Source organism: Culex quinquefasciatus, chromosome 2, assembly GCF_015732765.1.
Source record: "Culex quinquefasciatus strain JHB chromosome 2, VPISU_Cqui_1.0_pri_paternal, whole genome shotgun sequence".
NCBI classification, from domain to species: Eukaryota; Metazoa; Arthropoda; class Insecta; order Diptera; family Culicidae; genus Culex; species Culex quinquefasciatus.
The window spans coordinates 140,910,455-140,938,001 of NC_051862.1; the positions used below are offsets into that span (position 1 = coordinate 140,910,455).

Consider the following 27,547-nt stretch of genomic DNA (forward strand, 5'->3'; position numbering starts at 1 on the left):
TGAATAACATGCTTAGGTCCAAAACATTGTAACAAAACACCGCGACAGAAGAAATAGCAACAGATTAACACGATTCAACAATACACAGTAAATAACAATTAGTTTTTGAATTCAAACTAAAAATAAAACAGTTTTTGCTTTAATGAAAGTTGATAGGCACACTATAAATGGTTAGGCGCTTATACTTACATCAAACCCTACGTAATGTACCACCCCGGCCGAGTTAAAATGCGTAACCGGAAAAGAAGGTGTGCATGCCTGGCACGAACACTCAAAGCGTGTTCTAGCGTGCTGCTCGTACTGACTCAGAGCAAGGGTGAGATGTAGGTGTAAGGGCAGTGCGTGTTCGTCGGGAACCTGGTGCATAAGATCGGTCAAGGCCCGTTCTTACACTGAAAATTGCGAATTGCGAATTGCGAAAGAAGACAACAACGTCCTTGGTTGCTGTACACCCTTAAAAGCTTAATAATTCCACCAGATGGCGCGAAGCATCGAAGTATGACGATTCAAATTTTCCCTGTGTGGTGACATAGGAATGAAAAGTTAAAATTTAATTTACAGCTCTTCAAAACAACTCTTGATTTAAAAAAAAATAACTTGAAAAAAAAAATATTGTGTAAAATGATATAGCATCAAGAATTTACACAGTATCAGCTCGAATTTTCGCTCAAAAGTAGTTCTGAACGCTGGAATTTAACACTCAAACGCTCGGGTAGTCATTTGACCCCTATTTTTTTTCTTAAAAATCTCATAACTTTTGGTAGAATTGACCAATTTGGATGCTTTCAGATGCAAAAGATCCAGATTTGTCTATATTTTTAACTGACAGATGAGGGACACATATGGTCCACTTTTACCAGAGATATTCCGGATTCCGTTGGGGTACCTCGGCCCTTCTATTTGGGGTTTTGGTCAAACAAAAACTTTTTCACAGAACAATACCGGAAATGATGCAAAACTTTAAGGCATCATCCTAATTCATTTAGGAAATTTTAGCAAATTTATTTGAAACATTAAAAAATTACGAAATAATCACCTGTTAAATTAAGATAAATAATATTATCACTTCGATAAAACCTTTTATTGTTTTGATAAAATAGTTTATCAAAATGATAAATATTTGTATCGATTTGATTACTTTTGTTTTGACGTTTCTTTAATTACGATTATCAAATCGATAATTGTCAAATTGATAAATAATTATTATCAAATTGATAAGAAAACTTATTAAATTTTATAAAATAAATTATTGGTTGCCAACCAATAATTTTATTTATCGAAATGATAGCAGAAATTTATTGATTTGATAATTCTTTTTTCTGCGTGCAAATCGGAGCACCTCGATACGACCTGTGACCAGACATGCATGGGGAGCTCAGGATGTGACACACTGGTGAAAAATTATCTCTTGAGATACTCACACAAGAAAAAATCAATAGAAAAAGTAGTTAAGTTGCGTTTAGTATATCGATGCCTCTGTGCTATTATATGTTAACTAGATAGGAAAGCCAGCAAGCCTAGTACATGAGAGGACAAAGGCACGAATTGTTAATTATGATTGAAAGTTGATAAGCGCAATTGGTTACTTCAATTTAGACTAAAAAAGTGGAAAAACATTGGAGTTTTCAAAACACCCAAAAAGCAAAAAAAAAACCTTGTTTGTTAAATCTTTAGAAAACTCCAAAGATGTCTTAAGTTCTTGGAATAAACAAAAAACATACAAACAAATCTAACACAATCGTCGGGCTTATACTTTGGATTCGAGCTTTGTATGAACCCTTTTTGCCTCCCCAGACGCCTTCTTTGATTTAAAATTTAATGTCTAGGTTCCACTTCATCAACTTGGCCTAAATTTCACCCATCGGTCTATTTTTGCATGCAGAATAATCCGTAAAACTTTTAGCAAAACTGATCACCCTAATAAACAACGCTAATGGGTATCCCGTGCAATAGGTCCATTACATTGATATTGATCCCAGACGACAATGACCATTGGTATTTGCAGTACGGGCCAGCTTTATATTTTTGGAAATATATTTGATTGATCTCGTAGGACGATTTCTCACAATACGAAAGGTAATTGATTGAGTTAAAGTAAATTACTCCCATTCTCATGTGAAGCATCAGAAATCGTACCGTGTCAAAATAAACCGTGAGATACTTTCAGGTTAAACCTTATAAAAAACTACCTAGCCGGGACATTCCCGTGGACCCTGGGATTTCCCCGTGAACGTAATTTCCCTCCCTTTCACCTCTGCCAGCTCACTCACCGTTGATGTTGATGTACGCAAGCGAGGCCGGGATTCCCGGCTTCCAGCGGGGCAGCGTCAGAAACAGGCGCTTCTTGTACACCTCCAGCCCGACCGGAATCACATTCTCGGGCACGTACGCCCCACTGCGGATCGCTTCCGCCCGGTCATCGCTACCCCCGGGGAACTCGTAATCGATCTGGTTCCACTGGTACGCCACCCGGAGGTTGTCGTTGCTGGCCACTAGCGTCACCATGGCCATTCCGAAGGCCATGCCTAGCAGGAGCACGTTGGGGCCAAGCACACCCATTTTTATAGCTGGATTTTATGGTCACTTGGGCGGCTAATATGTTGGAATTTTCGGTTTGATCTCGGAATGCTTCACGTGGCTCAAGTTCGCAGCATTAGGTCATCAGCTTAACTCGCGACGATGGCGCGCGCTTATTCGCGTACGAAACACTTGCGCGTTACGACCCCGCACAAACACTCACGCGACGTGACCTGACCCGTCGAACGGCCTCAACGCGGACACCTCTAACCAAATCTGAATATCTCTCTCACGCGAGGTCTCACTCTCAACACTAATTGCTCTTGCGTAATGACCACGCACTGACACACACTCACTTTTCACGGAATTCCCACGTGAATGACGAAGATTCGTTCGGGTTGAACGCCGGCGTCCTAGGCGTTCCAGGGGTTAGACCGCGGACGGACGGATCAGGCGATGTTGACTCCGAGAGGCACTGGCACAGACTAAACTGAGAGTTCGGGGCCTAGGCTAAAAGTTGAGCTGCGGGTCGAGCGGTGAGTTGAGAGCTGTTGCTTGTTGAGGGCTCCCGCTAGAACACCTCCAAGAGCTGCTGCTGCTGGCAGGTACTATCGATCGAAACCGCGCCGGGGGTTTTGTTGGGCACCAGCTCATACAACAGTGGACTTGGAGAGCGTGAGCACGCTGAAAATAGAGGAAGAAAGGAACAAAAAGTATGCATAAGGTTAACCACTTTTTTGGCTTGGCGTAGTTGTTGGTGGTGGCGGTTCAAGACATTCGAAGTTGTCGCTGCGCTAGTTATAGCGGGGAGGTGGCTAGTTTGGAGATCTCAGTTCAAATCGGTTTATCACTTGAATTTTTTTTTTAGATTTGATTGATTTTGTACTATTCGATCAACTAGTGTCATTCAATAATGTGTTTCCCATTCATAGTTTTGAAATTTAGCTTGGAGGCGTAGATTTTAGCGGATTGCACATTAGATTGCATACTGGATTTGATTATCTTAGTCCAATTTACATAGGATAAAAATTAACAATTGGGAGTAAAACCAATTCCACTTGAACTATCCATTCCATGGCAAACGGGAATTTTGATACCCCACTTTTTTTTAAAGACAAGGGAAAGTCTATTTCTATTATCGGCCTATCAGCACTTTGATCATGAATTACAGCTTTCATAAAGTGTTTTTGACTGTTCCAAAGTAATAAATAGCTCAAATAGAAGTGAGCAAGCAACTCTCCATTATTGATACATCTGAAAATATTGATTTAATAGCGGAAAACGGCAAAAGCGATGAGAATTGGTCGAACAGCTTAGAGTGATTAAAATGGGTATATTTCCCCTATTACATCTGGGAAGGGGTCTTTTATGACAGAAAAATGTGTAATTTTACCACTAAAAATGTATATTTTTACCACTATTGTGGTGTAAAGCCGCTTTTTCAGTCTAAATTGAGGTAAAATAGCATCTTAAGGGGCTACATACATGAAGAAAATCACAAAATTTGATATTACAGAAAATTCACTAAATTCACTAAAAAGATGATTTTCAATCACTCCTGAAAGTTTCATAAAGATATTTTGTGACTGAACTGAGTAAGAGACCACGGGTCCCCCACAGACCGTTATTATCCAAAAAAAAATTCCACCCAAACCAATGCACACTGGGAAAAAAGGGACCCGTAGCCCCATGAATTAGATGCCGCTGAAATTTTAACTTGGAAATATATGTTTATTATGTAAAAAAATCCGGGGAATCGAATGGTGATGGTTTCGTCTGCCGGAGATAATGGGAAAGGGTCCATTTTGCCCAAATATCCCCTAAAATGCAACCTTTTTATATTATATGCTACATTACGAGAAATACCGCAGGTTTTTAGACTTCAAAATAAGTGAACTTTATGTAAAAAACTATGACAAATCAATTGGTGAAGGTTTCACGTGCCGGAGACACCGAGAAAGGTCTCATTTTGCCCCAATTAACCCTATATTCGATTTTTCATGTAATTTGCTCCACATCGTAAAGTGCCGCAGTTTTTCAGACTTCAAAATAAGTGAACTTTATGTAAAAAACCATGACAAATCGATTGGTGAAGGTTTCACGTGCCGGAGACGCCGAGAAAGGTCTCATTTTGCCCCAATTAACCCTATATTCGATTTTTTCATGTAATTTGCTCCATATCGTAAAGTGCCGCAGTTTTTCAGACTTCAAAATAAGTGAACTTTATGTAAAAAACTATGACAAATCGATTGGTGAAGGTTTCACGTGCCGGAGACACCGAGAAAGGTCTCATTATGCCCCAATTAACCCTATATTCGATTTTTTCATGTAATTTGCTTCACATCGTAAAGTGCTGCAGTTTTTCAGACTTCAAAATAAGTGAAATTTATGTAAAAAAAACCATGACAAATCGATTGGTGAAGGTTTCGCGTACCGGAGACACCGGGAAAGGTCTCATTTTGCCCCAAATAACCCTATATTCGATTTTTTAATCTAATTTGCAAGTGTTATGTAGTTTGAAAAAATCACTTATTCTAAAAATATTAAACATTGCAGCCTTACCCGTTGTGCTTCTATGATGAGCAACCAGGCGAGCATACACACGAACGTTACAAACAAGCTCGGACTCACCTCGCTCGTAAAACGACTCCTGAAGCCAATTTATTGGACATAATGAGGCTATCGCTGACCTGGTCGGACCCGAAAATGTCCGATACCAACTTTCGTTCGAACACCATCGATTTCTTTATTGATGAATAATGTTAGGAAATGCACATTTTTCCATATAAGGGACATTTGGGGCAAGCGGACCTATTTCTGGTGTCTCCGGTGCATAAAAACTTTCACCAATCGATTTGTCATGGTTTTTTACATAAAGTTCACTTATTTTGAAGTCTAAAAAACTGCGGCACTTTACGATGTGGAGCAAATTACATGAAAAAATCGAATATACGGATAATTGGGGCAAAATGGACCCTTTCCCATTATCTCCGGCACGTGAAACCTTCACCAATCGATTTGTCATGGTTTTTTACATAAAGTTCACTTATTTTGAAGTCTGGAAAACTGCGGCATTTTATGATGTGGAGCAAATTACAAGAAAAATCGAATATAGGGTTAATTGGGGCAAAATAAGACCTTTCTCGGTGTCTCCGGCACGTGAAACCTTCACCAATCGATTTGTCATAGTTTTTTACATAAAGTTCAATTATTTTGAAGTCTGGAAAACTGCGGTACTTTACGATGTGGAGCAAATTAGATTAAAAAATCGAATATAGGGTTAATTGGGGCAAAATGAGACCTTTCTCGGCGTCTCCGGCACGTGAAACCTTCACCAATCGATTTGTCATGGTTTTTTACATAAAGTTCACTTATTTTGAAGTCTGAAAAACTGCGGCACTTTACGATGTGGAGCAAATTACATGAAAAAAACGAATATAGGGTTAATTGGGGCAAAATAAGACCTTTCTCGGTGTCTCCGGCACGTGAAACCTTCACCAATCGATTTGTCATGGTTTTTTACATAAAGTTCACTTATTTTGAAGTCTGAAAAACTGCGGCACTTTACGATGTGGAGCAAATTACATGAAAAAATCGAATATAGGGTTAATTGGGGCAAAATGAGACCTTTCTCGGTGTCTCCGGCACGTGAAACCTTCACCAATCGATTTGTCATGGTTTTTTACATAAAGTTCACTTATTTTGAAGTCTGAAAAACTGCGGCATTTTATGATGTGGAGCAAATTACATGAAAAAATCGAATATAGGGTTAATTGGGGCAAAATGAGACCTTTCTCGGTGTCTCCGGCACGTGAAACCTTCACCAATCGATTTGTCATGGTTTTTTACATAAAGTTCAATTATTTTGAAGTCTGAAAAACTGCGGCACTTTACGATGTGGAGCAAATTACATGAAAAATCGAATATAGGGTTAATTGGGGCAAAATGAGACCTTTCTCGGTGTCTCCGGCACGTGAAACCTTCACCAATCGATTTGTCATAGTTTTTACATAAAGTTCACTTATTTTGAAGTCTAAAACCTGCGGTATTTCTCGTAATGTAGCATATAATATAAAAAGGTTGCATTTTAGGGGATATTTGGGCAAAATGGACCCTTTCCCATTATCTCCGGCAGACGAAACCATCACCATTCGATTCCCCGGATTTTTTTACATAATAAACATATATTTCCAAGTTAAAATTTCAGCGGCATCTAATTCATGGGGCTACGGGTCCCTTTTTTCCCAGTGTGCAATGATTGGACATGGTTCCTGGGACCATTTTGCACCTCTGGGCCGAGTTTCAAAATATTTGCCGGCAGAAATTTCGAATACGGTCAGTTTTAGTGTTTTGAGTAGAAATTAAGGGGAAATCGCATGTAAAATGCGTAGGAAAAGTTCAAAGCTTCGATGTTTTAACTCTAAAACGTTACTGGTCATAGTTTTAAGTTGTTCTTACACGTATCAGAATGATATAAAACGATTTACCGGACTGACTTAGCCGGATTAAGCCTAAGTTAAGTGACTTAAGTCTATAATTTACAAGTTTATACATATCTAATAAAAACTCCTATATTAGGCAATTTCAAGTCAAGGAAAGCTAGATTGCACAAAACTAACATAAAATGGGGTGACTTTGAGCCAAGGGGTGACTTTCTCCCAACATTTTCAAAAATGCCGTAAAAAGTTAGATAATCACGAAAAACTTAAAAATAAATAAATAAATAACGCTTTAGTGTTATTAGCCTTATTGTTTGAACCTGACAGAGTTTTGGGACACAAAAGACAACTACAACTACTTACATACAATTCATACATCGGCCATCGTATGTAAGTATTTGTAAGCCCAATAGTTTACATATATTTGACTATACTATTTTCATTTTTTTATAAGATATGCCAAGCTTGTTAAAAGAGTAGATGAGTGATTGTGTTTTCACGTGGAGAAATAATAAGTTTTGTTTTGCTGAATATATTATTAGCAAACGTACTTGCTGATCAATTACATGTTTCAATGAATTGTAACGATGATCAAAATTTATCAACAACACTTTATTCAATTATAGGATACAATATATTATTATGACAAACATGTTTAAAATTCATAATTGGTTGGAAATATTAATCCTATAGGAAGTTGTGACATAAAACTTTTTCTAATAATAATCATTACACAAGACAACAAAAAAGTATGGGCTAAATGATAGCTGAAGTACTCTCTGGATTTCATTCGTATGTTTCAAATTTGTAAAAGTTTCAAAACAAAAAAGGACAATTTATTTTGCAATACTTCGAATTTGCTACGTTATAAAAGTTGTTACCCTAATATTTTGATTGACGATTTAAGTTCACAATCTTGCCATGTGCAAAGTGATCTGTCAAACTTTGTGAGCGATTTTCTCTGAACACTGAGTTGAATTACGGATGCCACGATATCTCGAGATGGGATGGTCCAAATTGGCTGAAATTTAGAGAGAAGATTCTCAAGACATATTCCGTGTGCATGACGAAGCCCGATTTTGAAATTTTGCATTTTTTAAAAATACAAAAATCAAAAACTGATGAATTTTTATATGAAAAACATAAAAATATTTGTATCTTTTTTTTAAATTAAATTTTTGAAAATCGGCCTTCATGAACAAGTTCGGTTTAACAAGTCTTCACCAAAATTTTGAGCCGATTTGGTCAAAGCAGTGTTGAGATATCGTGGCACCCGATTTTTGAAACTAGTAACTTAAAATAGCTATATCTCGGCAATGGTACATCCAAATGTCTTCATATTTATTTTGTTAATAGATGAAAATGTACATTTTAATGCCCTGAAAGAGATTTTTAAAAAAGTTAAAAAGTGTGCTCATACCAACCTCTGACATTTTTGACGATTTACATCTATGTGACCCCTTAAAAGAGGTAATATTCAACCTTCCAAAATTACACCTTCCAAATTTACACAATTTTTTACTGTGTGGTCATAAAAAATGGGCATGGAAATATATGATAATCTGTGGGTAATTCTCCGCCAACTCACAGAGCGGTTGCCCCGACCCCTCTTCGATTTGCGTGAAACTTTGTCCTAAGGGGTAACTTTTGTCGGTACGACCCCTTCCATTTTTGCGCATGCGATAAAAGACGATCAATAATTTGCAGCCTGAAATGGTGATGAGATGAAAATGTTGTGTCAAAGGGACTTTTATGTAAAGTTGGACGCCCGATTTGATGGCGTACTCAAAATTCCTAAAAAAAAAATCAAAAAAAGTTTTAAAAATTCTACCATTCGTTACTGCAACTGCAAAACATATTGGGACATGTCATTTTAAAGAAATTTTTTTGTTCTTTTCGAATCTGTAATATTTTTTTTCATTTTAAAAATTCGTGTTTTTTTTCTAAATTTGCAGGATAATGGCAGCTTTAACCTTCTTGATCATTCGCTGCCCTAAGAGTGTAACAATGTTCTACAAAGTTGTAGAGCAGACAATTACAAAAAAAAATGATATGTACACCCAAACGGCGGTCGCATGATTGTGATGCATGGCGGCATGAAAGTATATCAGTATCTGCATGAAAACTGTCCTTTTGCATTTTTTGCGATGTAGGGGTATGACATTTTTGCCCGTTACCGACATTACCGACGGCTTTTTTGTTGTATTACACAAAAAAAAAATCCTTAGGATTCAATTCCGAGGATTGAACCACTAACTTCTTGGTTGCTGATCCGATACGCTACCACCACGCCATGGACGCTTGATGAAATGAGATTGAAAGAGCACCAACATATTCTTCTCTTTGGAGTGTTGCTCGGGGACGGGCCAGCATTATATGTGTTGGTGAGAACTGCAGATCGCTGACATGTTTACACGCGGGCAAAAATGATCTACGGGCTTGCTGCAAAAAATATTATATAATGTGACATTTTCTGCAGCAAATCAACTGTAGCAGATTTTGAGATATATTTTTCCTTAGGGTGTATATTGAAAAAACTCGTCTTTTTCTGCATCTTCAAAATAAAGAGGTCCTACTTTTTCAGATTTTGTGTGAGTTGGTAGAGAATTACCCCTGTATCTTGAGATGGGATTTTCTGATCGAGGTTTAGTTTAAGCTTTTTTGTGTTTTTTTTTATTTGTTTTAAATATAAAACAAATACGTTATCCATATAAACATTTTATTTAAGAATCTATCCTATTGAAAGTTAAAATGTGATTGAATATATTCGTTTCGTCAAAATTTTAATCAAACATTTAAAAAAATAAGTGATTATACATTGTTATTTGACATTATAGGTCTAGGTTATAGATTATTATTTGTGTATTCCACGTTTGTCTTCAGCATTAATATATTAGCAGCAACTGATTTCAATGCTTGTTGAGGCATGAAGATCGCAGTAATGAGATTTTGAATACTATTTTTTTTATGAAAAAATCTATGCACTTGGATTGGCAGCTTTTTCAACGAATCTGTTGGAAAACAAATATTTTCTATTCTTATGATGAAAATTTCAAAAAGGTAATGAAATTGCAAAAAAAAACATTAACTGATTGATGTATATATCATTTTTATAAATTAAAATAACGTTGTTTTCTATTTTTCAAAACAATCATTTTCACATTTGGCCCGCAAACTTATGTTAGCTTCAAATCTGGCACGCCATTCGAAAACTTTGAGCACCCCTGGTTTAAGGCATTTAATGATACTTTTCGCCTAAAATTTAAAAAAAAACAGGTTTGAAAATTATAATTTAGTTTTCTTTTATATTTTTGCCCCACTTGACTTCAACAAAAAAAACTAAAATAAAAATGTTTAACAGCATCCCGGGCAGACGGTAATAACAAAATTCATGCCATTTCAATAAAAAGTACTGTTAAAATAACAGAAAATGTTATGGAATCTTCTTGTAAATCCATTTTTGCATAAGGATTTAATAAAAGTTTATGTTATCATAACAAAATTTGTTATTGGCCTAATATTGGTTGACAGCCAAAACAACTTTTGAATACCATTTTTAGTTATGGAAGAATAACTCTAATTGTTATTGGGATGATCGGATTAGTTGTTAAAATAACAAAAAATAATAACAAAGATTTGTTCGAAGAATAACTAAAAATGTTATTAGTCTGTTGTTACAATAACAATCCAATAACAAAAAAATCATAACGACGAATAACAAATATTGTTATAAATAACATAAAATGTTATTGGCCTGGTATTTTCAAATATCAAAAAATGTTATTCCCAAGTTATTTCCGTCTGCTCGGGCTTAGTGGACCACAAAATACATCTTTTGAGCCATAGTGCATGGTGGTGCAAAATCTGGTACGAAGCTTTGATTTTTTTTTTGAAAATATCGAAAATGAGATCAACTTAAATTCAAACAATTAACTTTAAGAGCTAAATTGAAAAGGGGCGTTGATGGTCATTTTCATTAATTTGGTTTTTTGCTACTACGTTTGAAATATGTTTTGTCAGTTTTTGAATTGTGTTTTTTTGTTAATTATGCTGAAACAAGAACAAATAAAACATTTTTTTAAATCCCTATGTCTTAATTTTTTTCCCAAAATAAAGCTTTTCAATTATTTTAGATTAAATCAGAAATTAAAAAAAAACAGTTTATTTCGCTATAAAAAATTGAAAATTTGTGTATGATTTATTCACTTATGACATTAAAACAAAACTTTTATCAAAAATTAAAACCAAAATTACGTTTTTATTAATTTTTACCAAAAAAAAAAGTTCGAAATGAGGGAAGGGGGAACCACTGTTATAAACCCTTGTGATACTAAAGCTGTCAATATCATCCGAATTGACATCACTCCCCTAGTCCCGGCACCACGGCCAGTACCCGTTTCGGGTTTCACGTCTGTTTCGTGAGGTATTTTTCTTTTATTTCGTGCAAATCTTCGACAGGTCCCCTCCGATGATCGCCCCAACTGACCTGGGCCCGTCGCTGGCCCAAACCACCAACCAATCTGCTGACCCCCGGTGATGTAGCTCTTGTCACCATCCAATAGAGTCAGAGTCGGAGCTGGGTTATTTTAAGCTCCTCCACTTTGGGTACCTCGGGATCGCGAGGCCACGTGAGCCTTTTAATTTTAGATCTCTTGAGGGCTCTCGAGCGGTTGGTGGTGGTGGTTGTGGGATCGAGTTATTTTTTTTTGTGAGTGTGGTCAAGTTTGTGCTGTTAAGAGCACGTATAACTAGGTCAGGAGGTTTTTGATTGATGGCGTTGACGTAACTTGGACAAATTTGCACACAACATTCAAGAATAGGGGGTGCTTTCGTTGGAATTCTTTTAAGGAAACCTGTAAATTTAAGTACTGTTTCTACCTTGGAGACAACAAAGTATTAGCAATGCTTAAATTCTTCTATTAATTATTTATTCATCAAGTGACTTGCATTAAAGTATTCTTTTGTCTACGGTTTAACGACAAGTGGACGGCGTCATGCAATCAAACTGCGCCTGGAAATTGTCTGCTGATAAGCTCCATCTGCTGATTTAATATGTCTGGGGTGATGTATATAAAATATTTATTTTTATAAAATGTTACCAGTCAGTGCAGTGGGCAGCGTGACATCACTATAGCTGACCTGACACTGCCACTGCTGGCGGGAATAATTAAAAACCAGTTGCCATTTGTTGAGCATGTTTGTTTTGTCCGTCTTTTTTTCATTGGCAAATTCCAATTGTGCAAATTGAACTGACACAGAAAAAAGCGTTTTATTTGCATTGCGATAATTAATTTAGTGCAGGTGAGCATTGATTGCTTGAAGATCAAAGTTCAATTGTTATTGAATGCTTCCAACCTCGGTTCAACATATAACCGATCGGCTTATGCAACCCCTTACAAAATAAGGGTTGATTCGCGCGCAACGTTACTCAATCAACAAAAGTGGCATCAACGCCAATTGAAAGAAGATCGCCGCACGCTTCACATGGGGAAATGATGAAAACCCTTGCCGTTGAAGTCTCTTTCATATGGTAATTTTAAGTGCCAAATGCGTATTCAACGATCAAGGACTTGTGGCTTTCATGTTCTTTTTTCTATAGTGGCGGTTTGGCAACTTTATTATGTTTTTGTCAAATGTCCGGAAAAAATCTAAGTTGAGACATCATGTTGATATGACAACCAATAAAAATACGTCGTGTAATACACTGTGATTTTGAACATAACCAAGCATTGTTTGAACGTTTCTTTATGGTTTCATTCTAAAATGTGTTGGATTAAGTTGATTTGTTGTTAAAAATAGAAAAGAAACAAATGTACATGTTTTATTTATTGTTGTGTGTAAATTTAGTAAATGGGTTATTCTCTGTCAACTTACACGAAATCTGACAAAGATGCTCGAACCCTCTTCACAGCTAAAAAAGTAGTAATCTGCGTGTAAAAGGCCTGGGTGTAAAATAAATATTGCATTATTTTATGCAATTTTATGTGATTTTACACCCTGAAATATGTAGACCATCAGTATGGGAAACCTACTTGACCGAAATGTCAAGCTCATATATTCGTTTACCTTTACAGCTTTTCATCGGTCTGATGGTCGAGTGAGCTAAGGCACCAGTCCTTACTGTTGGTGCTGGGTTTGAATCCCGTTGGGTTGCAACTTTTTTATTGTGTTTGCAAAAATTGTACATGCAGTGTGTAATATTAAGTGTTTATTTTGACGAAGGTGATGTGCATGCTTTTGCATGCGATTTTACCATCGGATTTTTTGCTGTGTTCGATTTCCGTGAAACTTTGCATTAATGGAAAAATTGGCTCCTGATCACTAGGGTTAGTGAATTTTCACGATTTCGCGGACAGCGTGAAATTCGTGAAATTTGAAGATTTCCGTGAAATCCCGTGAAATTTATCAATTTTCTCATGTCAATTCTTTGATATAACAAATTAATAGTTTTCAATTGAAAAGTGAGATACTAACTATTTCAAGAATTGTTAGCAAAACATACATTAACATAAAAATGTTATAACATTTTTTTTTTTTGATTTATTATAGAGATTTTACACCATTGTGCATTCGTCTCTTCAAGGTGGATAGTAGAAGAGGAAAGTTTACAAAGTTTTTGATCACTTGTCTGGCTATATTTCAATAATTGATACCATGTTTTTTTTCTAACGATTTCTGTCTTAGTTTCAAATATTTACGGGCAAATTTGGATCTTAAATTATCAAGTTCTTTACTTTTTTCTTCGTCCTCTTCCTTCGAGGATTTAACCGTTAACTCATAACACTTATTGTAATAATATTTTGCTTGTATGGCATCTTCGTCTTCTTCATCTGTTGTTTCTTCTTCAGCCATCTCTCTTCGTTTTGTTCTTAAGTCGTAATCCGCGTCCAAATATGCTTGCAAGCGCTTCCGGAATTTGCGAGTGTGCTTAGAAAGCACGGTCTCGAATCCATCGTTAGATTCTTCGGCAATTTCACTTGTTTCCATTGCATTTTGGTCTGGTTTACTGTTGTTGCTTTTTCTGCTGCTGCTGCTGTTTGGCTCAGGTTCAATCGTTGGTGTACTGCTTTTTTGGTTCACCTTTTTACTCGAATCCCCACGTTTTTTGTTCTTTGCTTTGAGTTTGCAAAGCGATTTTTTGCCTATAATCGTCACTGCTGCAGCAGCGTTGTTTACAGTGATTGATTTCGGCGTTGGCTGTTTCAGCAACATCCGCAGGGTCCGAACTCCATTTGGGATCCCTGGGAAGAAGTTAATCCAGCGGTCGTTGGTGATGGTTAAAATTTCGCCGTATTTACTCATCACTTTGACTACGTCATCATTGCTTATGCCTAGAGGTAGGTCAAGCACACGAACTTCCGTAGCGTTGTTGTCCAGGTAAATCGGGATTTTGCAACCCTGATATACCAGAGGTTTGTCGATGATGGACGAGGCCATTGCTGAATCGGCGAACTGCAGCACGGCTATTCTTCTTGTATTGCATAATTGCAATGCTCGCAAGTTTTCTTGGTTTATTTGAAGGTCTGCGAGAAGTTTTTTTACAAGCTTTGGGCTTGGTTGGTTTTGGAGTTGACAAAAATCCAGAACCACACTGTTTTTGTCTACGGTGCACATTTTGAAAAAGCGGCGACGCGCACACAAACTGCGGACTGGTGTTGAGAATGCGACTTGTATTGTCGGCGGTTACTTTGCAACTGTGTTACAACATTTACTGAGAAGTTACTGCGAATACTTTAACATTCCAACGCCCAAGGCTCAAAAAAAGTTGGAACGGTAACTTCAACTCGCTGGTTCTCGGGCATAACTCAACCAATCAAGATGATTCTTCTTTCCAGTGATTTGTTAGGATGTCTAGATGATTCTAGAACTTTACAGAACTTAATTTGATCAAATATGTAATTTTTGCGATCAAAAACATCGTTCCAACTTTTTTTTGGCGTGTAAAAAAAATTCGCCAAAAATTCCGCGGAGGCAGTTGTTTTAAAAAAGGTGGAACGATGTTTTCGGTCGCAGAAATTACAGATTTGTTCAAATCAAGTTCTGCAAAATTTTAGGATCATCTAGACATTCTTACAAATCACTGGAAACAAGAATCGTCCCGATTGATTGAGTAATGCCCGAGAACCAGCGAGTTGAAGTTACCGTTCCACCTTTTTTGGGGGGCCTTGGGCGTCCGTGTAAGTTGGACATGCGTTGGGCGTTCCAGTGTTAATGATGTTATCAAAAATCAGTCAAAATAAAAAACATATTCTCGGATTCATCAAGTTATCAAAAGAATGATTTCGTTTTTATTGACTTCTATTTCATTTAAAAGGTATAAGTTTAAAAGAAATTAAAAGTTTCAAGTTGGGTTGGAAAAAGTATTTTCATCTTTAAAATCACATTTTTAGAACATTTCAGAGTGTTTCTAAGTCCTGTTTAATTGTGACTATACCGTTGCCGTAGACGTTAAAAAATTATTATTTTTTCACGTTTTTATGATCTGTAACAAGATTAAATTATTTTGCTCATTGATTTTTAATTTCGCTTTTGAGAAGAGAGATGAAAACTTTAAAAAATATTTTTACAGGGCAAAACGTTGAAGAAAATTCAAGTTAATTTAATAATTTTGGTTGGAAAAGGTTGTTGAATTTTGCTTTGATATGAAATTCAAAAAAATGTAAAAAGATAAAATAGATGCAATAATTTTCCACAAAATCGACTGGTTTCATAAGATTCAATTTGTGGTTTTGTTGTTTATTTTTTTTGTTACGAAATTGTTGTTCAAATTCCAAAACAACTTTTTGCGATCCAATAAGGGTCATAACCGAGGTCCATTTTTTGATACCTCGTGAGGGTGGGGTGGTACGACCCCTTTCGTTTTTCGATACCCCCTAAATCGACACTTTAGGCAAAAATAAGTAACTGTGCCAATTTTGAGCCGAATCAGTTAAGGTTTAAGTGCTGCTTTTTATCGCTGAAGTCTGAATGGGAAAATTCGCAAAACCGTATGGAGAAAAGCAAAAACTCCACCAAAAGGTGGTGTTAAATATGTCGGATCATTGTCAAGTGTGAAATTCTTATGTGAAATTTTATAACTAACAACTTTGTCGGAGACCACCAAATTATCCGAGTTAACCCTTGCGAGTTATTAGCGATTTAAAGAAGACGTTTTTGTATTTATGAAAAGATTGTTTTTCACCAACTTCAACAATCTAAAGCGACCCTTAAATCTTAACCGATTTGGCTCAAAATTGGCACAGTTACATATTTTTGCCTAAGGAATCGAGTCAGAGGGTATCCCTGTTGTCGATTATTCATTGACACCATAGTCTTGGATCAACCATCTACGATTTGTGGTTCCAGAGACATCGCAGTTTAAAAAGGGCGGTTTATCACAATTTTGCGAAAAAGCTAAACTTTCGGGTGGTGCCAAGGAAGGGTGGTCCGATTTGTATGGAAATCGAGATTCCTGGTTTCTATGATACCGAAGAGCCAAAGCCATTAGAAAATATTTGTTCAGCATACAGATTTTAGAATAATTAAAAATTAGAGAGAGAGATACAATCACAAAATGTTCCAAAAAACCAAAGACAAAGATTCACAAAAAATAAATAGGTAATCTTCTAGTGAGAGTTGACATATTGATTTGTAAATGGTTGTTAAAAACAAGATTGAATTACATCAGTTTTTTTTTAATAAATCGTCGCTTCTGTGCTATCTGGTGACACAAAAAAAATCAAACCATCCACATTAACGACCCCCAGGTCTTTTGTTGTCTCTATTCTGCTCGAACTTAGAAGTCCATAGGTTTGAATGGGGAGAGCACCCAAACCTCTTTCTACTCCAAGGAACCTTCCACCACAGGGTTCGAACTGACGACCTTTGGATTGCGAGTCCAACAGCCGCCAGCGATGCCACCGGAGTAGGTTTGGTTTGGTGTGTTGTTTGTACTTATGGCATGGAGACGACTCCTACACCTGAAATGACTTAGAGGGCCCATATTTGGCATGAGTTCATCTCACTCTCAACAACGTTCACGAAGTTGTTACCAGGAAGAAAATCGTACAAACCGTGCTTGTTCTGTTTTAAACTAACTGATTTCTGTCCGTCTAGTTTCGATAGTTACAGTTTGGGGTAATTTGTACAACTTTTAATTTTTGCGATAAAAAAGGGAATATCATCAAAATTTATCGAAATAAATTTCATTTTTCATCAAATATAATCTCCAACATCACTAGTGCCAACCACATTCTTTTGAAATGCCTCTGCAGCCTTTTGGCAGAGCAATTCTCTTAGGGTTTCCAAATTACTGCGCACTCCCCTACTTAGACCTTAAAAGATGAAGAAAAAACGTATACATTTACATTCTACCTTGAATCAATCAAACATTCTGAACATATAGAACATAGCAATTTATTCACGCCATCGCAGTTGACAAACTTTTCATTCCATTTGATTATAGATTAGGATGATAAATGTGTGAGTTGCGTGAGTTTCATAATGATGTTATAACTTTGCCATGATGGGAAAAGTAAATTAATTATTCATATCTCAGCTTTAATGCCTGATGTGACCTATTTTTACTGCTGAATACCAGTTAAGTTGAGCACTCTACTTTTGCTTGAATTTTTAATATAATAGACTAGATATTTTCATATCTTTTTTATTCCAAAGCAAGTCTAGCAAAAACTTGATTGTTAGGCTTTCATAATCATCTTAACCTATAGCAAAAAATCAACAACAGATTTGGCAACTACCTAAATGCACTGACCATACTTTCTACAAATTTGCTTTTTCTTCTCCCCCTTTTTTGCACGAAGACCCACTTTACCAAAATCAACACTTACACTTTCAGCCACCCAACACCGCACCAGCAGTGCCGGCTTGAGATTTTGATTTCATCGAAATTCACTTTTTTCCAGCTTCAGGGGTCCCAAGCACAGCGTAGCCTAGCCCTCCTCGGAGGGTCCGCGCCAGGAAACAGGTTTCTGAGGCTGTTTTGATGGTTGTGGTGGTGGTGGCACCTCACAATCGATCGATCGGTCGCAAATTGCTATCCAATTCATTCGCCACGCCAGGCCACGCACAGCCTTGTGCTGTTGGGCCTGCAACGCTGACTATGCCGCAAGGGCCATTCCGAGCGTGATTCAGCTGATGCGTTAAATGTGCATTCGAGAAACAATGAGGTTTCTTGTGCGCGCGGGAACAGCTCTACTGCCGATTGGAGCCACTTCCTGGTGCGGTTGTTATGAATCTGTGCCTATTATATTGAGGTATTTATAATAAATCTCTCAATGATATTTCTTAAACACTGACTTCCTGTTTACATGCAAAAATATCAATTGATGAAATTCATGAATTTAGCTATTTAGCACTGCACTCATATTGAATCCAAAATATTATAAAATAATATCATAGACTTAACAGCTGCAGCAGGGAAATTCGGAGACGCATCATCGCTGGAAGTCGTGCTTATTTCGGTCTCCACAAGAGCCTAAGGTCCCGGAAATTCTCTCTACATACGAAGTGTTCCATCTACAAGTCGCTGATAAGACCGGTCGTCCTCTACGGGCACGAGACGTGGATAATGCTCGTGGAGGACCTACGAGCGCTAAGCGTCTTCGAACGTCGAGTGCTCAGGACCATCTTTGGCGGCGTATTTGGGAACGACGAATGGCGGCGGAGAATGAACCACAAGCTTGCGCAGCTCTACAACGAACCAAGCATCCGGAAGGTCGCGAAGGCTGGACGGTTGCAGTGGGCGGGTCATGTTGCTAGGATGCCGGAGCGACCCGAGCAATTAAGCCAGCGGAACCAGAGGATCAACCCTGCAAAGTTGGTGTTTGTGTCGGAGCCGGTAGGAACAAGACGTACCCGAGCATGGGTAAATAACAAGGGAAATGCGTAATAATACCTTTCTCTGGTATCAATACCAAATTTTGGTATTCCTGGACCCTTTAAAATTTGTCTTAAGGGTTATGCAAGAGCAAAATGTGGTATCATACCAATTTAAGGTATTGTTTTGATATTGCAAAATTGCAGAATTTGTCAATGGTCGAACACCACATTTAGGTATTCTTTTGGTATAACAGTATTTTATCAAATTCCTCTGAAACTATGGAAAAATTTTGACCAATTTTGACAAAATAATTAATTTTGCGCTAAAATGATGTCTCAAAGCATTGAAAACCGGAAATTTCAAACTTGATTTTAAACATTTTTGATATATCCCCTAAAGAAATGACTTGTAATTGTGGAAAAATTTCTAAGTCAGGATGCCATATTTTGGTTTTATTTTGGTATTGAAAGGTTTCATCAAATTCCTCTGAAACTATGGGAAATTTTTAAATAAATTTTGATGAGATAATTAACTTTCCGCTAAAATGACTTGAAACCCAAAAATGTTAAAGCTGATTTTCAATTTTTTTTATATATATCCACTAAGATATTTAAAAAAAAAAAACGTTGAAATTTTTCTAAGTTGGGATAACCAAATACTTTGAAAAACGAGACAATAATCGACAGATTATTGAATTTTGGTGAATTTCAATCCAGTTTCCTTTTTTAATAACACTTATTTTTCAATCTTGTTATTTTTTAGAATCTTCAAGAACTTCAAGCACAGGCCGTTCATCAGTGACAAATGCATTCGATGTGGTGAAGAATATCACTAAGAACAACATGGAATCATCAGGTGAGTAGATTTGGCTGTTGCATATGGATCATTTCCCATTTTCACTACTGCAACTGTTGCACTAAAAATGGTATGAAAATACCAAATTTTAGTATTTCTTGTGCAAATACCAGCGACCAAAATGTGCTCTTGGTTGCCCAGTAATAGATGGTAAAATACCATGAAATCATACCAAAATCATGTATGTGGAAGACCACAGGAATACCAAAATCTGATTTTCCACTAAAACTAAAAATAACTAAAAATAAACCATGGCAATACCAAGTTTTGGTATTCAAACAATGTTCAAAAATCCAGAAGACCTCAACTTGGTATTGAAATGGTTTTATTTTGAGGTATTATTTTACCCTTGGAATAACATGGATTGGTATTGTTGTGCCCTTCCACATACAAGACTTTGGTATGATTTCATGGTATTTTACCATCTATTACTGGGCAACCAAGGGCACATTTTGGTCCCTGTTATTTGCCCAAGTAATACCAAAATTTGGTATTCCCGTGTTATTTACAACTGCCCGGGTAGGGGGGGTGCAACGCGCGAGGTGGGTGGACCAAGTGGAGAACGATTTGGAGAGAGTGGGTGCCCCGCAAAACTGGAGACAAGCAGCCATGGACCGAGCTTGTTGGCGGAGAATCGTGCTGCAGGTCAAGCTAATGGTGTAGCGCCAACAAAAGTAAAAGTAAGTAAGTATCATAGATTTAAAAAAATATTCTGTTAGTTTTAAAAGATTAAGTCCTTCAAAAATTCAAATATTGTAGCTTTCAAAGCACTAAATTTTCATAACTTAAATCAGGTATGTAAAACCAATACAAACTTTGCATAGATTTTTGCAGCATTAAACTTATCCCAAATATCGTATATTGATATTGAATAATTCTCTGTTATTTTGTATTTTTTTATTTAGATGAAACTTTGAACATTCATTCCCTATGTCAAGATAAGTACAATTTAACAGATTGGTCATACAAAATGGGCATGTGAACATTTGAGCAATAAGAACTACACTGAAAAACAATGATACACGGTAATTTTTTTTTTTTGGTGATTTTTAATTTCACTTTTTGTCACTAAAACTTGATTTGCCAAAAAACACTATTTTTTTAATTTTCTGATATGTTTTAGAAGACTTCAAATGCCAACTTTCCAGAAAAAAATACAGTCAAATCAGTCGGAACAACTGCTGTGTAATGGCGGAGCTAAAAGTTGCGTTCCCCAAACACGTATTTTTCAATCCTTATTTTTTTATAAAAACATTTTTAAAAGAAATAACTTCCCCTCCCTTCAAAAATTACTCAAAAAATCATGGGGCAAAAAAATATTGTTGAAAAATTCAATTATCATTTAAAAATTATTTGATATACATTGTTCAACCCTTTTTTAAATTTTTAATCAAATGAGACACTTTATTTTTTTTTGCAATTTCTGAATTATGGGACCACAAATCAAAAAAAAAAGTTAAACTTTATGGAAAAAAATATATTCATAAATTCATTGATATTTTGCAAATTTTCTATAGCAGCATAACTGTACACTCGATTATCCCAAGACCTTAAAAAAATCCCCAAAATTACGCTAAAGAGAATTAAAATTTAAAAATCCAATATGGCGACCAAAATGACGGTGATGAATTACAAAAAAAAAATCTAATTTTATCAAAATGTTAACCGTATGAATAAAAACCTTCAAATTATCGAGTCTCTGGACTCGATGCTCTGGACTGATAATCGAGGCTGAACTTAGATAAGTAATGCTTTAAACTATTGAAAGATGGGCTTCAAATTTAAAATATATCTTTATGGCTGAGACCAGAGATGAAGGCACTAAAAGGTCCCGAACAACACAGAAAAAAAAAATCATGGTAATATTACATCTGGGAAGGGGTACATCTTTTATGTCAGAAAAAAGGTGTAATTTTACCTCTGAAAATGTGTAATTTTACCTTTTTTCTTGTGTAATGTCACTTTTTCAGTCTAAATTAAGGTAAAATTACATCATAAAAGAGGTAATATTCAACCTTAAAAAATTACAGCTTCCAAATTTACATTATTTTTTTCTGTAAACCTAGTTGCTGTGCCTTCACCCAGTTTGTCGCCGGTTCAGTCAACTCGTCTGCCGTGTGAGAGCACATCACCAGGACGCGCCATAGAAAGCCCTATGGGAGCCTCTTGCCCGCCCGACACTGCAACCTCTCCGCCAATCTACCACTTTGGAACATTTTCTGCTCGCCGCTGCCATCAGAGTCGTCCTGGTGCAGGTGTCGGCGCCGAGGCAGAGGTCTCCCAAATGGCACACCTTGGTACGTACATGTCTTGCTCTGAACATCTGCCCTCGCCAAACAATCATCCGCATTCCAGCGCTGGCTTCGTTTCACCTGAACGAGCACATCAACATCTCGCAATGGAGTTTCAAGCGGCAGCTGCTCATCTTGCAGTTTCAACCACACCGGGGCGCGTGTACCTAAGCACTATGGGAGATCCTGGACCTCCTGCCACAGTCGAGCCACCGTGTCATCGTCGTCTCTTCAGCCGCCCTGGTCATGTGTGCAGTGAAGGAAATGGGGTCTCCCAGACCGCCAGCTCAGGCAAGTACACGTCTAACGAAAGCGCAGTGTTATCGGGCTCAGATCTCTCCTTGGATTCCAGCACCTTTCCTGATGCTGCTGCTGCTGTAGTTCAAACCGAACCGGCGGAGCGCCGCTTCCTGACAGTATACTACCAGAACGTGAGAGGTCTCAGAACAAAAACCAACGAAACATTTCTGGCACTCTGTCGCTGCGACTACGACGTTATCGTTTTCACCGAAACCTGGCTCACGGAGGCGATCAAGGATGCCGAGTTAACAAAAAACTACAAGCTGTTTCGATGCGACCGCAACCCAGAAAGCAGTTCTCTACTTCGAGGAGGAGGGGTCCTTATCGCAGCTAAAGCTAAGCTCGGGTGTAAAGCTGTCGAGCTACTCAATTGCGAAAGCTTGGAACAGACCGTAATTCGCCTGACCCTGCCACTGCAAACGTTGTTCGTGTGCTGTGTCTACATCAGACCCGTTAGCGATCCCGCCACCTACGCCACCCACGCCGCCGCCGTGCAGCAAGTCATCGACCTTTCCAAGGAATCGGACTCTGTCTTAGTTGTTGGCGATTACAACCTCCCGAATCTAATCTGGTACCATGACGACGACACGGACAGCCTCCTTCCTGTAAACGCTTCTTCAGAGCAGGAAGTCACGCTAGTTGAGTCGATGTTGCCGCTGGGTCTAACACAAGTAAACGACTTGCCCAACGCGTTTGGTAAGCTGCTGGATCTGGTATTTGTCAGTGACAACGTATCGGTCGAGTTGTTCGAGCCTCCATGCCCTCTTTTGAAAGTTGATCAGCACCACAACCCGCTTCTTATGCAGCTGGAGTACAGAACTGCGTTGAACGACAACACTGTTGAACCCGATGCTGTCTTTGACTTCAAAAGGTGTGATTACACGACTTTGAACGAGAGAATCCTTGCTGTCGATTGGCTGACCTTTCTGGATGCTCCCTGTGTCAACTCTGTGACTGAAATGTTCTACGAAAAACTCTTTGAAATCTTCAACGAGGTTGTACCAAGGAAGTCAGTACGCATCTGCCACCGCTACAAGCAGCCCTGGTGGAACGACGATTTGCGCTTGCTCCGAAATCGTCTGCGGAAAGCAACCAGCAGGTTTCTATCAACTAAAACAGCGTGGGACAAAGTCGTCGCGCGTAACATCGAAGAAGAGTACCTGAATCTTCAACAAGAGAGCTTCCAGAACTACATCAATGATCTGCAAAGTACCGTGAAGAGCAACCCGTCAAAATTCTGGACCTATGTGAACGCAAAAAAAGCAGACTGAACAAACTCCGCTGGACGTGTCCTACCGTGATGTCAACAGTTCGTCGCCCGAAGAGTCAGCCAGTTTTTTTGCTGATTTCTTCAAATCTGTGTATAACACAAACTCTACGGTGTACCCGGACAGCCACCTGGAGGGGGGCTCCTACCTCTAACATCTCAATCCCTCGCCCAACCCTTGCAGATGATGACATCCTCAAGGTTCTTTCGAGCGTCGATCCTAGCAAAGGTCCTGGTCCCGATGGTCTCCCACCAGTATTCGTGAAAAGCTGTGCAAACTCGCTTGTTGTGCCGGTCTCGGTGATCTTCAACAAATCGCTGGAACATGCAATCTTCCCCGACATCTGGAAACTTGCGTCGATTAGTCCAATCCATAAATCCGGTAACGTAAGCAAGGTCGAAAACTACCGGCCTATTTCTATCCTAAGTTGTTTAGCAAAAGTGCTAGAAAAGGTCGTTTACGACAGGCTGTTCCCAGCAGTGCGACGGATTATCTCGGCAAACCAACACGGGTTCATGCGGAACCGGTCAACTACCACGAACCTTCTTTCCTTCGTCTCACCTACCATCAACGTGTTGGAGAGTGGAGGACAGGTGGACGCAGTGTATATCGACTTCGAGAAGGCGTTCGACAAGGTGCCGCACACGCTGACCATCAAGAAGCTGAAAAAACTGGGCCTCCCGGACTGGATCGTCGCTTGGCTTCACTCCTATTTGACGAGCAGGAAGGCTTTCGTTAATCTCCGGGTAACTCGTTCCGATATCTTCGATATTCCTTCTGGCGTCCCGCAAGGTAGCCACCTGGGGCCGCTCATTTTCATACTGTTTGTGAATGAGCTCAACACTTTGACGGGATCAAGTACGCTTATGTACGCCGACGATCTTAAACTCTACCGAACTGTCAAATCTCACGTCGACTGCCTCGCTCTACAAGCAGATGTGGACACCTTGCTGCACTGGTGCGACCGGAACGGGATGACTGCGCACGCAAAGAAGTGTAAGGTTCTGTCATTCAGCCGTTCGAGGAACCCAATAATCTCGGACTACAGCATGAATGGACAACAACTAGATCGTGTGGAAACCTTCAAGGACCTGGGAGTAGTTGTTGACAGTAAGTTGAGGTTCAACCAGCACATCGCCCTAACGACAGCCAAAGCTTTTGCCATGTTGGGCTTCCTGAAAAGGTGTACTAAGCACTTCGACGATCCTTACTCGCTAAAATCACTGTTTTGCTCGTTAGTAAGAAGTGTTTTGGAGTACGCAGTCGTTGTATGGGCCCCGTTCCACGAAACTCAAGTCGCCAGAATCGAAAGAGTACAGCGGGCTTTCGTACGGTACGCCTTCCGAAAACTTCGCTGGAACGATCCCCTGCGGTTGCCACCGTATGAGCAACGTTGTGCGCTGTTCAACCTGCCTACGCTCGCCCGCCGCCGTGTTTTTATCCAGCGTCTACTGGTCTTCGACGTTCTTAGGGACAACATTGACTGTAGCAGCATCCGTGAACTGGTCCATTTCTACGTTCCAGCACGTCAAGGACTCAGGAACAACCCACCACTGCTTAGTGTCCCGCGGCACCGAACGGTTTATGGACATCACAACCCGTTAGATGTTTGTTTGAGAAAGTTTAATGACGTTCATTCGTGTTTTGATTTTATTGTGTCTAAAAATGTGTTTAAATCTAGAATTAGTTCATAGTTTTTTAAGAAAGTAGCCTGTGCATCATATTGATGGAGGTGTCGACAAATAAATAAAGTACGTAGTTGTTTTGGCAGTGTTGGCAAGAAACAAGATTTTCACAAACTACACAGTAAATTTTTTTGTAAATTTGTAAGGATTAAAATAACCTCTTTTATGGTGTAATTTTACCCCAATTTCGACTGAAAAAGTGAAATTACACCAGAAAAGTGATAAAATTACACAGTTTCAGTGGTAAAATTACACATTTTTTCAAAGTTAGATTTTGGTTGTCACCTTTCATATCAATAGCATCGAAAATAGCCCTTATCAAGTTGAACAGCTCTTCCATAGACACCATTTGACCATGGCTACAAAAAAAGAAGTTTTAACATTTTTAAACAATTTACTCTACTAATTTTGGCATTCCGAACACTTTGCAGTGGTCCAGATCGCAAAATTAAGGAGAAACGGGAAGGCACCGCTATCTTAACACCATAACTCAAGTTTTTAAAAGCAGTTTTAGGGAAAATGCCGTATCTTAAACAAGTTCTGCTTGTTTCAGCCGGTAAATAAAACGATAACTAGCAGTCTGTTGTGTTCAAAAATTGATTTAAATTGAAAAGAAGTTGTCCAAGAATTTGCGTCCAGTTTCATCTTAAGTGGAAATTGTATTTTCCAAAAAAGTGTAATTGTTGCAAACGAATTGTTGCATATTCGGTTGAACATAAGGGTTATGTTTTCTGAACAAGTTGCTCACAGACATTTTTTATCATACAGAATTTGAAGAAAAAACAAGACTTAGTTGTGAATATCTTTGAGTGTTGCATCACCGCGCCGGTCACCCTAACAGCTCAAAGCTTCTGCTCTTTTCAGTTCACTCACTTGTATATTTGCATGCTCTGCGAGCTCATCGTTCAAACACAAACCATAACACTAAAAAGCCACACACGAAATACGCCACTCAAAAAAAAAGAAGCGAAGCCTGAAACGTGAGACACTACACAAATTCATCCGGAAATTTCTCCTCATTTCACTGCCAGACAGCGACAGCAAAAAATAAAACTCGTTTCGCCTCTCTTATCACCTACCTGTGAATGAACGTCGACGCGCAACGTGGTCACACCGCGAACTTCGGCTGGAGCTTCTTCTTGTGCTGAACAACAACAACAACACCGTCAAGAACGAAGAACGCGGTGGCTGCCAACTGAGAAAAAGTGCACTTTAGGAATGCATGCACCAACTGCACAAATTCAAACACACACAAACACTGTTTGGACACTATTCTGGTATGCAGATTGACCACCTCCGTCAGTCAGGTGTCACTCTAACTGTATACACAGTAGCACCCTCTGTTCCAGCAATTCAACAACAGAACGGATAGCTCACGTTCCAGCAGCAACAACAAAAACAACACCAGCAACTGACACAAATTCGAAACACGGTCAAAGAACTGGAACTGAAACAAATTCTGGAGAACAACAACCGAACAACACTCTGATCTGCAAATGGTTTGTTTTCAAAGCCGGAACTCGACGAACTCCATGGAACTGACCTGACCACTTGGCGGCGTCGCACGGCGCGCTGTTCCGAACTGGTCCCGACGAACGCAAGACGACAAATGAAATCAGTGGAATGGAAAGTATTTTTGCCTGTGCTGACGACGACGACGACGCCGCGTGGTTGATGATGATCATCATCATCGATGATTGCCATCGCAGTCATTACCTTTTCACATCTTTCTCCCGTAAATTGAGTTTTGTTTGGTGCGATGATCATGGTGACCGCGGGTCTAGTTTGCATGCGATGCGATGTGCAGTAAATAGATTTTTGGATTGCATCGGTGGTTTAGGTGAGTGGCGCTTGGATTTTTGCAATCCAAAAGTCGTCGTTTCGAATCCCGGAGATCAACATAACGCATAGCGTCCAATATTCTGGTAACAATTGATCAACAAACCGATTTGAAATTAAAAAAAAACTAACTAAGTTAATGTGAAAATATTTTCAAAGTTAGAACAAAACATGCAAGACTTTCTAAGATTTTAGAGTTGGTATAAAACTTTAATAATTTTTGTTAACCATAATATTTTACTATTCTTTTTTTTATGAACACTACTATCTCAAGGAAATCTTCCGGTTTTGCCTTCTCTTGAGAAAAAGGTTATAACATAAGTCAAAAAATAAACTTCCTTTTTACACATCCTTCAAAATTTCCCAAAACAAAATAACAGAGCGCACAAAAATTATTGGACTGAAATTTACATTTAAAAAAAATTAAATAAAACGATTGAAAACTATTCAGAGAACATTGTAAAAAGGTTAATCAAGTATTTTAAAACAAGTAATGTTAAGTAAAGTCTGGATGATTGTTTTTTTTTTAAGA

General features: G+C 38.4%; 1 protein-coding gene across 1 annotated transcript in view; it reads right to left on the minus strand.

Annotated features, from left to right (window-relative positions):
• LOC6031758 (protein yellow) overlaps positions 1-26,817 on the minus strand; it is a 48,684-nt gene extending 21,867 nt beyond the window's left edge. The window contains exons 1-3 of the mRNA XM_038256943.1: positions 26,720-26,817; positions 26,256-26,371; positions 2,271-3,201 (exon numbers count right to left, since the gene is read on the minus strand). Of these exons, the coding sequence (XP_038112871.1) occupies positions 2,271-2,559 (289 nt within the window). The 5' untranslated portion in view covers positions 2,560-3,201; positions 26,256-26,371; positions 26,720-26,817. The remainder of the gene's footprint in view (positions 1-2,270; positions 3,202-26,255; positions 26,372-26,719) is intronic.
• Between the last annotated feature and the right edge of the window lie 730 nt (positions 26,818-27,547).